We start from the raw sequence: 14,907 nt of genomic DNA, 5'->3' as shown, positions 1-14,907 counted from the left end.
AACTAAGTAACTAGATAGCAAGTGTTGGGAATTGGCAAGAACATAAAAAAACGAGAATAACTAATTAGAAATATAGAATAATTACACTATTATTAACTGCTTTATGTAGTAACTGTACTATTTTTAAGACCAAAGATAAATTATATTTTACAAATATGTAAACCTGAGATATACCACCACCAAATTTCAAGATCAGTTACAATATGAAGTTAACACAACACACAATAGAAATTAGTTATGTAAATTATCATAATTCCTGGGTTTCAATTTCTTAAAAAGACAAATTTTAGATATCAAAGCAGTGACTTTGCAAAAATCTAAAACAAAATTTAAAAATTTTCATATTTTGTGACATCAAATTGATCTTGCATACATTTCCAGCACTGAAATTGTTTTCAGTGCTGGAAATGTTTGGAAGAACAGCTTTAAAGATAATTAAAACTAAGAACAAATTAATAATAAAATTTAACTTGCATTAAATAAAATTTTAATAATAATTCATGTTTTTATAATTAATGAAAATATTTATTTTTATAGATCCTGAAGGTTTAGTACGCAAACGTCTTAAAATAGAAGGTGGATGTTTGCATAGATTTTATATGAGTAGTAACGAAAAGACAGATACTGAAGAAGGTATAAAAATTATAATTTATATGTTTCTACAAATATTATTTGTAACGCTTGTATCTCCTTATAAATTACTTTTACAATATAACTGAGTTGTAACTTAAAATTCTAATGTAAAAACATTAGAATTTTAAGTTACAACTCAGTTATATTGTGATAGGAATATTTTGCAATATTTCATTAAAATTAAATAAATGAGAAAACCAACAGTGTATAGAATGTTAATGTATCCTTAAAATGTTTTTACAAACATTTCAATTTACTTTTAGAAAAGTAAATAAAAACTTTATTTTCTTGATTTTGTTTCTTATTTTCATTATTGAATTAAGAATAAGAATTTTAAAAACTGTGGCTAAATATTATTTTATTTAAAGGTATATTTGAAAATGGGAAACTAGAGATAATTGTTGATTTTTATGGCTGACAATAAAAATATCTAGGAGCCAGCTCATTTTGGTCTCTGGAATTATTTAAGGATTGCTTTACTACTTTTTTTACTATAAGTTAAATAATAATTTAAATTTTATATTTGTGTCCGTTAAGTAAAGTGGATCCTAAAGTGTTAATTAAAATAAATGTAAACATTTATGACCTGGTGTTTAGCTCTGATGTTTTTGTTTGTGAAATGGCAAAAAGTGGTATTATAGTGTCTAAACAAGAAGAAACATTGCACAATGAAGCATGGTCTTTTGTTTTAAATATATATATATACAGTTTAACCCGATTATAACGTCATCCATGGGACTGGCAATTTTTTGACATTATAACCAAGTGTCATTATGTGCAGGGTCTTACTTTCAGTCTCATAAAAAGTACCCAAAGTGTTTAAGAATCTATTATAAAATCCATTCTAATTTAACATCATATGTATTACCATAAAATTGTTTCTTAATGGTAATACAGTATACTGTATCTATTATGGTAATAATAATTTATTATTGTATGTATAAAAGTGCAAACTAAATGTTTAAATCTGCTTTATTTACATTATTATGTCTAAGTTTACATCAATGTAGTTAAAAATTTCAAAAATGACCTTTTATAAGAAATTTCTATTTGTCTTAAGCTTCAATAGTGGTGGCACTCTCGGTTTTGAGAGTAATATCAAATCAAAAGGCAACAAAAGGTTAAACTAATGTAGCCCAATTAAAAAGACACGATAACAATATTCATTTTAAAAAGTCAGTTATTTTAGATTGTACGTGTTTTTCACCTAAAAATTGTTTATCAATGTCATTTTTTAAATCATACACTTTATTCATTATTTTTGATGAAGTTTTTCGAGACCTGTAAAACATTTTCAATAATCTTATTGCATTATGCACTTCACTGGTTGATGGCACTTCATTTTCTCTGTATGATGATTTACCTTTATCATCCTCATTTTTTTTGTCTGAAGATTTAATTTGCTCAACAATATCTGCATCTGTATAAAATAACACAAGTAACTATGCAGACTAACCGATTGTCACATCATTTAAAGGTGTGACAAACATTGCCCCACCGAAGTCAGGTAGTGAGAGTACCACCCAGGAAGTGGACTCTGACCCTAGAAACTGAACACATAGTACACGTACTGTATTTTCTTTGTTAAATAAAATTTGTAATCTAATTTTGTAAATCTGGGAGTGCTTTAAATATGACATTAAAACAGGGTTTTATGTCATTACAAGTGATTTTTTTAACATTATCTAGTAAAGTAAAATCATGGGAGTGATAAAAATTTGACGTTATGTTAGGGTTGTCGTTACATCTGATGACATTATAATCGGGTTAAACTGTAATTATTTTAGTAGGTTAAAAACATCTCTTTGAAATGAAGTGTATCATTAACAATGTTCTTGTGAAATTGAAAAGCTATTATATCTGATACATCAATTGATTCCTACATACATTTGAAATTATATGACATCATGCCACATAAACTGACAGCTTTTTTGCACATTGGTAAACTGTGAGTCATCTTATATTTCACATTCACAGCATACATGAACGAAGAGTTAGAAAGACTTAACCCTTCTAAAGCTAATAGAATAAGAAACAATGAGCATTTAGAGTATTGTATTGTTACAAACAAATTCCTTGCATCAATCATAAGATCTTACATACAGGCATTAAGAGATTACCTACAGTGATGCAAATTTTAAGAATGGAAAAACACCATATCAGTGATGATGATAAGCCAGGTGCATGATTAAATTGCTCAAACATACAGACAGATTTTATTATATTGGTTGCACATGTATGCCCTTATGTAAAACGATCAAAGAGCATTACAGTTTAGTTACTAAAGGGATCGTACCAATATCTACTTCACTATTCTATTGAACTTGATTGTACACTCGTTTTAATTAAAGGAAACAAGACTGCTTTCTCATCTATTTTACTAGAACAATGTATAATTTGTTCTAATAATTGTAACAATTGTTGTTTTCATTTTGTGTAACATACTAAATTAACTCGTGCTCAAGATCTATGTGTAACTTTTAGTTTGTTGCTAGATGGATCTGATTTCTCCGCTTTCTTATAAAGATCTTAGCCAGGTTTACTTAAACTGATATGCAGCTATTATGTTTTGTGTAGTATTTAATTTTTAAATTGTTCTAATTACAACTGTTAATTTTTAATTTTGTTCTACCCCCCATAAAATTTTAAATACAAATCATTCTAAACTCTTGTCTATTTTATTTTGTAATTGTTCCAAGTTCTTCAAAAAGAGCTGATGATGGACCAAATAAGTCTTTTCTAATGTCAACTAGAAAGAGTAATCAATGATGTGGGGTGCCCTTGAAATGTTTATCTTTCATTAGGACCACTATAAAAAAAATTTCTGTCACATCCAAGATCTCTCATAACTTTGTCATTGTGTAAGCCCTTTCCTGTGACATGCACACATGTAAATAGGGCAGTGCGGAGCTACCCCTAGAGCCAGATAAGACGACACATCCATCCAGGAGTGTGGTGTAGCTCCCGACAGTGATTGTCATAGAAGTGAATTGTCTGGCATTCTTAATAAACGATCAGCGTAAGGAACATATACTTTGTTTGAGTATTTTTTGGTGAAGATTTGATTTTGATTTGATGTATATGAAAAAAGAATTTCTTTGATTAATTGTTTTTTGTTATTTGACTTTTTGAATATTTGAAATATATACTCTTACTAAGTCTTGTTATAATTAATCATTATTGTTGTTTATATAATACTGGTCAATTTAATAAATATTTATTGTGGATTTGTACTTATAAGTGTTGTTTTGGATTATTATATTTTGTTCCCATAAAGTCCAGGCCTAGTATTTAAATTGAACCCTAACTTGTGTAACCCCATCTTTTGCATCACACAGTATATTACAGATTCATACTCACAAGAAGTGTATTTGTAAATAAGATATATCTAAATTTACCCATAGTAATATTATAAGTTGCTGGATGGTTTTTGTTTTTTATTTTGGTGTTATATTTTAAATTATTTCAATGTTCATTAATGTTTTTAGGGAATACGTTAGTATTCCTTTGTGTGAATTTATAAACATATTTTATTGAACTAAGAATGAGAATCTGAATATCTGACTTTTTTTTATATAGGTATTTTTAAATTTAATTTTTTTGTTAATAACAAAATTTGGTTTAGTGTTATTGTCTCATAAAGTTTTAGTAATTAAATTTTTACTTTTTAAATAAGAACTAAAAAAATGTAGGAGAAAAAAGATTAACTCAAGTGAAGTGGCAGATAGTATAAAAAGCACAGCTTAAATAGCCTTTGTAGATCCAGAACGAAGCTTTAATTTAATATTGAAAAAATATACTGATTGATGTTTTCTATCAATTCTGATCTTTGTTAGGTCATTTACATTCTACCATATTTTCATGGATTATCTGGCATGTTGCTCTATCTGGGGGGGTGACCATGAAATTAGATACTTCTGTATCTGATTTCATGTAAATGAAAACACTTTCCTGATTTTAAATCAGTCAAATTACAATGTTGTTATTTCATTGAACTGGGAAGGATGTTTTCTTTAACATTTCTGTTCTGTTAGATCTGATCAATTTTATATTTTAGTTGCAATTTAACCTGCATGCCTGTGACTCTGGTGTTTCCAGCATGCTGGTCTGTCTTGTTTATATGGCAATCCGGGTCATTCCACAAAAATATGATATAAATGGAATGCATTGAAGAATGTGTTACAAAAATTTTAGAACATATAGTTACATAATGTAGAAAAGTACAATAAAAAATTATAAAACATAGTTTTAATGACAAAATATTTTATTCTTAATGCAATAATTTCATAATTTGAATTAAAAATATTTAATTTATAATTTCTCTGTGATATATGGAATTTCTATTCTCAAATTTTGTAAATTAAAATAATAATCAGAATAAAAATTTTATTTATTGAGCTTTTTCAACTGATTAATCTAAATTTATTACCTAATTGCTAATTAGATGGAGAAGTTCATATTAAAACTTAAATAAATCCAATAAAAATAATTGTAATTTTGTTTTATTTTAATAATTGCAAGTTTTTCAAAATATATTTATGTAGTTATATTAAATAAATTTACTTAATTTTATTCATCTTATGTTTTGAGAATTAGCCTTTCAATTCTGTTTTATATTACTTTTATTATCAAAACTTTTGTTAAAATTATTTTGTTTTTTTATTTTTTAAACAATAATATATTTTGAATATTTAAAAAATAATATATTATTTTTTATTTAGTAATTGAAACAAAACCTGTAATTGTCCCAAGAATGATAAAGCATGCGATCAGAAATAGACCAAAAACTTGTAAGTTAAAATTAAATAAAATAAAAATTTATTTTTTGAACATTTAAAATATATCAAACAATTATCCATTATGAAAAATTCGTTGAAAATTTAGATAAATTTTATTTCTTAAGAAACTTGTTTAAAATTTAATACTTTAATGATTTCAAGTTTAATTGCTACTCTTATTAAAGTGAAACTCAGAAAATAGATTACTTTAATATAGTATATGTCAGTTTAATTTATTTCTCTGTTAACCTTTTCATTTATATATTGACTACAATTAATTAATTTCTAAGTAAGACAGAATTAACTGAAATATCATTTTAATTTACAGATTTATGTTTTACAATGTATATACATTTTTTTATTAAGTGTAAAACGAAGACCATAGAGCAAGTACAGTACATGTTAACTTATTTAAGTTTCTGGAAAATTACCGTAAAACTCTGACTGACCTGTATTTTGACAACTCACAGATGATTAATTATATTAGAGGTTGATAGGTCAGTCTATGAGAAATTATGGGTCATGTCTGGAAATTACTTCCATATGTGTGTAAAAAATTCAGTAAAGAGACCGAGTTAACATGTTTTTGCCTAAAGATCTTCAGTTAGCAGTCTTTAATAAGAGATTAATGTTATGAAATGTTTTATTAATAATATGCTTATTTTAATGTGTTTGTGACAATATACAAAGCACCCCTATGCTTCGGGACCACTTGATTGAAGGGTCGACATCACATCAGCAATGACCAAGTTGTCAGGACTGACACCAACAGCTATTGAGGTTTCTGTGTCTGTCTTTGAGGACAGACATAGAAACATCAATAGCTGTTACATTCACTTTTTGCGTGAGCAGTCATGTCTGTAGGCAGTCATATTTGGGATGGAGAAGGATTGGGTAAAAGAAGTGCACTCTACAACTCTATTATGAAAAATAATACTCGTTTATTGATTATATGAAATTTACATATAAGCTTTAAGCATGAGAGAGAGAGTTTACAAACACTCAAGCATGGTATTTACCTGAAGATTGCTCTCTTGATTTGGGCTTTTTTTTTTGAAGGAGGAAACACTATAGTACTTGGGGTCATCAGCTATCAGCGGTTAGGCTTCTGATCATTGGCTATTGGCAGAGTATCAGTGGCAAAGTGTATCTAAGTGCACACACAACCAACCTTCAAGGACGGATGAACTCATTCTTTTATCTTGGAGTTCTCCCCCTCCACTGCTCTTGCCCTTTTTTGATAATATTTAGTTCTATGGTCCAATGGCGATTTTTTTTTCATTAGGTTCCGGTGACAAATTTGATGTTTCACCTTGGACAAGGAAGCAAGTTTGTGGGAAAAGATATAATCATATCCTTTCTGAATTTTTTTCTTTTGAAAAATTTTTGGAATAAAATTTTTTTTTTCAAGTCTAGGCTCTCGTATGTTGGCAAATGAGTAATGTGTAAATGTCACATGAATAGTGTGAATGAATATGATCACATAGTGTAGAATACAAAAAATATGGAAGTAATGTTTAATTTTAACAGAAAACTCATTAATCAGTTCAGATTCTTTGGAGGAAGTTTTATGGGTTAGAGTATTATTCCTCAAAGTGAAAAGAAAATTTAATATTTTGTTATTTATATCAAGTAGTATAATATAAATACCATTCTGAAAGAATCAATTCTTTGTTTTAGATAAATTTTATTTTTAAAAATGTTATTTATTTGTAAAAGTGTTTTTAAATGTTTATCATCACTAAATCATCCTTATGTTTACAGTAAAACATTGCAATGAAATTTGATGTAAACTAAACAGTTTTGCTGCTTAGAATACAGATTTTCAAATAAGATTAATTGTAATTATAATACTAATCTTTTAATTTTTGCTAATATATAAAGTAAGATATATTTCAGTTGTTATATGAAGTAATTATGTGTTTTTTATGAAGGATGTTAATTTTACAGCAGGTGCAGATGAAGTTGGATCTTCTGAATGCGGTAGTGCTATGTATGTGCAGAGAGATCATTCAAATCCAGTTTGTACGACTTCTAGCAGCATAGATTCCGGAATAAATCTTCCTACAGCGAGCGGAGGATCATCATCGAAAAATGAATCTTTCATTGTCAACAGTACTCAGGATTTTTTGGCAATCGCCACGCAATGCTTGGGAGAGGTGCCGACCACCTTCGACCATCTGACCACTGAGGGCAACATCCTTGAAGCAACGGAAAAAATTGATAGCTTAGATCTTGGAATAGACCCCGTAGAATTATTGAATCTAGATCCTTCTATAGGAGAAAATATGTCTATAAATTTATCTTCAAGTTTATTCGACAGTGAAAATCAGTTAGAACTACCATTGAATATGGATAACGTTATGCAGCAGAAAGAGTGAAGTTGCCTTACATTACCAATTCATTGTCTTGGTAAGGATTAATTGCAACTTTATTGAAAACTATCTGTAAGTAAAAATGTGTGCTATGTCATTCATTAATTGCATAAATCATTTGTTTGCTATCATTGTATTATATGTGGATTTAAATAGGATATTGTTTTGTTAGTATTCATCTTATACATACTATACATCATTTATAAGGAAAATTAAAAATTTCTAAATTGATATAATTTGAGAAATATAAAACCGAAACGGTACGACAGAAAAGTTATTGCTCAAGAAACGGTTTATAAGTTTTATATAATTTACAGTATTTAAACTGATGTTCTATTTATTTGCCAATTTAATGAGTTAAGTTAATGCTCAAATAATTTTATGCACTTTCTAAAATTTTAATTTAAGAATTTTTAGCAATGCTTATGTTAGGTTAATCTATACACATTTTTATCAAACTACTTTAATATAAGTCGACAAAATAACAGATTGAGGGTACAACTTAATTTATTTGAAATTTTTAAGTAGTTTAGTTTATAAATTTTTAATAAAAAGAAAAAAATAAGAGTGATCGTTTGTGTCGAAAATAATTTCAAGAAAGTGTACAAATTTTTACTATAGAAAGTTATGAATATAACCAATTCATAGTATCAAATTGAAAATTCCTAATAGAAAATTTTAATTAATTGTTTCTAATTTATGTAATTTTTGATGTTTACTTTCAATTATGAAATTTAAATATTTATTTAGACACATAAAACAAAGTAAAATATCTCCAAATACATCTTATATAAAATGTGACCATGTTAATTAATAAAATTATTTTACGATGCATGTATAAAATTTAGAAATTTTTATATTGTTATCAGTATTCAGTAGAATCTCTGTTATCCAAGATTCAAAATAACTATTATTAACCACAAAATTATAACATAAAAACAAACTAATCAAAATTTTACATAGAATTAACTGTTACTTTTACAAGTTGTTCTTAATAACTTTGTTCGACTAACGATTAAAGGAACAAAAGGATTTTATGATAAGATTGAAGATGAGAGTCGATCTCAAATTAAAGGACTTCTGAAAGTAAAAGGATTTTATTCTACTGTGGTTAATTTTGAAGAAAGGAGTCTGAGATGTCTTATTTTACGAGAAATATTTATTATAAATACATTCATTGGTTTGTGAAATCTATAAACATTTTTCATCTGTAAATTCTCATGGAAATTGTATATTTGACTTTGATAACTGAGATTCTACTATTAGCATTGATTATTGTATATAAAATGTTTGATTAGTTTAAAATGTCATTTATCATTGTTGTGTTAAATTTTTTGAACATTGGATTGCATAGTTAATAATTCATAAATATGTGTATATATTTTATCATTCATAATTGTTTTAATATAAATTTATATTGTATATTATGTTTTAGAAGATATATTTCAAACATAGCCTAGTCTTTTGTCCTCGCTGTAAATTGCCAGTCGTGAGTAACCATTTCTTCCCTTCCAAGATTTAATATAACAAGTTGTACCGCGGATAGCATTCCACTCAGAAATATGTTATCCTCTTTATAGAAATTTATAATAGAAGAAGCAATCAAGAAATGTATCTTCACTGGAGTATCAATATACATATTACTTCAATTTCTGATGCTTTTTTTAAGTATTTTGAAACAAAAATAATGCTTAATAATTACCACTCAAAGTTAATTATAAATATTAAATTTATGTGATTTACTTGTTAAAATAGTGCAATAATTTTAGATTTGAAGCCAGTTTGTTAAAATTTGACTTATTCTAAAATGTAATTTAGATAAGTTTGTATCGTCTTCTCCTATCTTGCACTTTTTAGATTGGTTTGTTGTTAGTAGACACTTCATCCGACAGTTTAATGTCAAAATATATTCATTTTAAACTAAGAACAATATCACAATCTTGCACAATAACAGCACTCTTTTTATTACGATTTATCACAGTACAATTTGAGATACCACAGAACAGATAATTCATCTATTCTCTTACAATTTGCAAGAAATATTCTTGGCTAGTTTTTAATATTTTCACCCTCACCCAAATCACTTATCGTTAATTTTTTTCATAGTTTTAAATTATATTATGTCCTACACTTTGCAGAGTGTAGGACATAATATAACAACTCCTAGTGTTCTAAATATTAAAGTAAGCTGTGATTAAAGTTCAACAAACAATAAAAAATGTTTACAACTTATTGGAGCTTTGATTCAACTGTAAGATCAAATTCAAATTGAGATGCCTATTTATTGCTATTAAGTTTTAGCAGCAAGATGAAAATTGATTTGGTAAAAAATTTAATAAAATCAATATTTCTGCTAGCAGCTTAGTAGCTTTATAAAGATGAGAGAAATGTTTGCACTATTAAAATGAAAATTTTTTATTTAGAAGCATTCCAATGTGACATTGTTCATCAATCTTGTTATCTTTTTAAGTTGACACCATGAATTTTTAGTCTAGCAAAGGCATAATCTACCACAAACTTAAATGAAATGCTTTAATGGAGTGTAAACTAATACAGTGGGACTTCTATTTATGAGTATTAGATTTATAAGAATTTGATAGATTGAGCCTTTTCTTTTATGTATCTTTATCATTTGAGATGAAATATTTGACAAAACAAGTGACAGCTGATAATTATCAAAACAGTTTCGCAAGAGTGCAACAAGATTGAAATTCTTCCCACACATTAAGGTTCCGTCCCCATTTTCTTTGTTTCATTTGCATTGTGTCTGAATCACAAAACATTAGATGCCATCATTATTATTCAACGAAGATCTGTAACAATCTGCTTGCTTCTCCAGCTTGCTCCCCATCGGCTTGATTATTCTAATTAGTTTAAGTGTAATAAGAATGAAGGAAACTTTTTGCTTTGCTGCTCTCAACATTGCTGTATTGTTGAAAATTTGTTTGGAAGTTTAATCTGAATCCGTGATCTGGGGTAGGACAGCTCAATACAATATATTTGTAACTTTTGCATGTTTGTATATTAACAATGATGTTTGTATTGTATCACAAAATATGTAATTTAAGCCCAATTTTTATAAATTAAGAGTCTTTTGCTATAAAAGATTATTTTAGTACAAATACAATTTAAACTTTGATTGCAAATAACTTGAAAAATCTAGACTTTTGCATGTATTAGAAAACACTACTATTGTAACTATTTTAAAATACTGTTTAGTCTTGTAATTAATTTTCTCAGTTTCATGACTCTGAAAATAATAACTAAAAATGGTGATGCTGATGATTCAGAAAGTTAAATTATGAAATAAACTCTGTATTCTATTGTTGTCACCAACAAAATAATATACTCTGAACATCATCTAATGTTTAATATCTATAAATTTATTCTGCAATAACACTTGAAATTCTATATAAATAATTTTTAGTTTCTGCTTGTTAATATATCTTTTTGAGCTATGTACCTGAAACGTGCTGCTTAATTAATACAGTTGAAAATGCTCATTTCTGCCAATGATAAGGTTGTGAACTTTTTAAATATTGAAGCTGTAAAATTTTTGCTATTTTCACTTAAATTTGGCAATAAATTGTATATACTTAAATTTTTCATTCGGTGATAAATTGTATAGTCAAGAAGTCAAATTCTCATTTAAAAGACTAATTTTTAAGCCATAAAAAATCTCCAAGGTCAGTATAACAACACATTTCAGTTCTAGTCTGTTGAAATCAAAGTCAACTTCTACAGTAAGTATGAGCTTAAACTGGAATTTTGAATTAGATTGACTTAATATATTATACAGTCATCGCAATTTACAAACAGTGTACAAACAGTAATTCCTGCTTTACAATTCCTTGTGTTTGCAATTGGCATTAATGTTCTCTTGTGATTTATGAAATGGCATATTTACATGCTATGTATTTTGTCATTGGCCATCTTCGTGTGATATCGTATAATTTAAACTGCATTTTCACAAACGGAACTTCAGTTTATAACACTAAGCCTCTGTTTAACTTATATTGACTTACTTAAAAACAGATCTCCGGAAGCTAATTAATCGGAGATTACCTTAAACTAAACTCTGAAGATACTCCAGCTTCGGTGTTTTTGATTGCTTCATCTATTATATATAATTATATATATATTATATCATATATTATTGTAATAATTAATCCATAACAACAAAGTATTATCATTATAATTTGCTTTGTGGATAAATCAGTTTATATACGGAAACATTAAATTACTTCTAAGTAAAACAGTAACGCACAAAACTCATTGCATGTCCTTAAATCTACCGCAATTCATGCTTCAGGTCAACACTGAAATAACCATTTAATTTGTTTGGAATTATTTCTATTAAAAGAACTGACATAAATTAAATATAACTTAGAAGTGTTAAAAAAAAAAATATATATATATATATATATTATATATATTTTCACAGCTAGAGTTTACATATCAAATGTTTACTTTAAACTTGGAAGCAAAATGTATGGATGTTGATAGATACAAGTAGTGTAATTTTTAAAGAAAATCAAATTGTTTTTTAAATTTTAAAATGAATATTTACAGAGAATATATTTTAAATTTTGTGTTCATTTTTTGTTTTTTTTTGAATGGTAGAGATTTTTTCATAAGGGGAAAAAACTAATGTTATATGAAGAAAGGTACAACAGAAATTGGAATTTTTATTGTTAAAACAAAAGCAAAATTTAGAAAAAAGTAGATGTAACGTTAAAAAGTATGTTTTTATTGTAAATTTATTGTTTTTGCATTCTTTTGTTCACCCTTTTCGACAATAGAAAATTATGGGCGATAGTTGTTAATTAAACAATTAGAAGTGCAAATGTTAATGCAGGTATCTGCTTGAAGTTGATTTGAAATAATGTTGAAAAGTTGTTTGCTGCTAAGTTAAATGTTGGATATGCGAAGAATATTGGCATACGTCAAGATGTCTTAATTGCCTGTTATTTGGTTGAATGTAAATAAAATACAATGAAATTAAATGGTCTGTTGTCTTACCTTTATTTCATAAATTTCCATTCAATATCAATACATTTCACTAACTGCCATTTTGAATAGATGATCCAAATTCATAAAATTTACCTCAGAATTTCTAAATTGTATAGAATTTTTTTTAGTTTAGTCTTCCATAAGTTCTACCAAAGTGGTCAGAGTTCATTATGCTAATTAGTGAAATTATTCAGGTGGCTCAAAGGAGAACTACTGGCTCAGCTCAGATTGGCCAGCCTTCGGATCTACCGAATCCTTCAAAAGAGGAAATTAGGAGGAAAACGTAGGCTCTTGCTGGAATGAAAAGTCATGCTGGTTCACCACAGTCACTCTACCAGACATACAGTATATCTGTTTTCTGAATATATATTTTAGTAAGTAGCTGCAAATAAGACTGAAACTGGAAGATTGGAGTCAAAAGGTGTCCTTTTGACTCCAATCTTCCAGTTTCAACTCCAACCTTTGACATATCAGATGAGAAGAAGAGGAGGAAGAAATTGGAATCCACTCTTAAATTCACTTTTAGATTCATAAACTTTGTGCCAATGAAAACTTTCCTCCTCAGTCTTTTACCTCTTTTGTGAATCTGATGCGATTCCTCCTCATCTCTACTTTCAAGTGTGCAGATCTTTGCTCAGATAGACTAGTTCATTTCAGTTCTCTCTTGAGCTCTGTCAGCTTTCTGTTGAGGTCTTCTGTCTGTCTGTCTGTCTTTAAATTACTTCAGAAATTTGATCTCTCTTATTTCTCATGGAGTGTACTGTACAATGGACCTTTTACGTCAAAGTTCATTGGCTTAAAAGTCTCCTCTTGCACAAGAACAATAACAGATTGTCCTATTGCTGAACTGAATGAATTGCCAATTGTCATGTCCAATAAGATCCAAAATTTGTATTTTACGTAGTATCAAACTATTTCCACTTACAGCTTGCTTACAAGTGTAAAAAATAAAAACTCTTCCTGTAACATTGTATTTGTCAAATTTTAATATTATTAAAAAATACTATGATTTAAATGAAATTTGATTTTGTTATATACTTTCTAGTCTATATTATTACATTAAATTTAATAAATCACGTATAAAAAGTTACTTCCCAAAAATGCTGTTCATAATTTGAAACTAATATTGTTAAATTTAACAAAATTATGGATAGAAATTATTCACATAAGTTTTTACATGCTACAGCAAAAGGAAATATAAGTGATTTATTAAAAATAATTCTTTTTCTAATTGTAACTGGCATATCAAATTATATGCCTTTGTATCCCTGTCTTATGTTTAGTACATAATTTGTCTACAAGGCCTGTGAAAAATAAAGACTGTTTTTTCTGATATGTTTTCTTGAATTGCAGAACAAAGTCACCAGTATAAGTCCTTGTAGACAAATTATGTATAATTGGCATAGACTCTGCAAAATGTAATATTTCTGTTTGCCATTTTGGTGTGATATGATATAATTTAAATGAAATTTCAGGAATGAATCAATCGTTGAAAATTCGTGATTCTGAGCTTTCAACAAACTTGGGAGTTTGTCTTACAACTACTTGTTTGTTTTTTAAAGTATTTCTTAGAATTGAGCTGATTTGCTGGATCTTGAATGTGTATCACATTGCCACTGTTCTAGGGATCTGGATCCACTAGTGGCCAAGTGGATAAAACCACTGAACACTGGTTGTGGGTTTGCACCTGGTCAATAGGCTAACTGTTTGGAGATTACCAGGTTTTCTTCGTGTTTGTAACACCTAAACGGGCCAGTTTCACATAGAAAATCCTCCTGTGAGGGACCCCTTTGGCAGATCGCCCACGTGTTGTTACCGTATACAAACAATCCGAGGATCTAGTTCAAATCTAGGTTGGTATCTTCAGGAATTTACTCGTATGGTAAGTGTCAGGGCCTATCCCTTACCATTTAGCCGTCCTCGTGGTTTACCCATGATCTCACCAACGGCCAAGTGGATACAATCACTGAACATTGAGAGTTGTTAAGTCTGGCTATGTGGAATTTTCCGAGTTTCTTCGCTTGTGTAACACCTAAATAAGGAACAGTTTCGCATAGAAAGTCCTTCTGGGAGGCATACTCCTCAGCAGATTGCCCAAGCGTTGCATT

The 14,907-nt window shown here is 28.1% G+C and overlaps 1 protein-coding gene across 1 annotated transcript in view; it reads left to right on the top strand.

Annotated features, from left to right (window-relative positions):
- The window catches only part of LOC111638892 (embryonic polarity protein dorsal-like), a 28,391-nt gene extending 15,599 nt beyond the window's left edge, over positions 1 to 12,792 (top strand). Inside the window, exons 8-10 of the mRNA XM_023384660.1 lie at positions 538 to 633; positions 5,355 to 5,423; positions 7,362 to 12,792. Coding sequence (XP_023240428.1) covers positions 538 to 633; positions 5,355 to 5,423; positions 7,362 to 7,792 — 596 coding nt within the window. The 3' untranslated portion in view covers positions 7,793 to 12,792. The remainder of the gene's footprint in view (positions 1 to 537; positions 634 to 5,354; positions 5,424 to 7,361) is intronic.
- Positions 12,793 to 14,907: the final 2,115 nt, after the last annotated feature.

This window comes from Centruroides sculpturatus, unplaced genomic scaffold (genome assembly GCF_000671375.1).
Source record: "Centruroides sculpturatus isolate CEXI.00-Female unplaced genomic scaffold, Cexi_2.0 scaffold1059, whole genome shotgun sequence".
Lineage (NCBI taxonomy): Eukaryota > Metazoa > Arthropoda > Arachnida > Scorpiones > Buthidae > Centruroides > Centruroides sculpturatus.
Note: the sequence above shows the minus strand (reverse complement) of the source record. Positions and strands in the feature narration are given on the sequence as shown.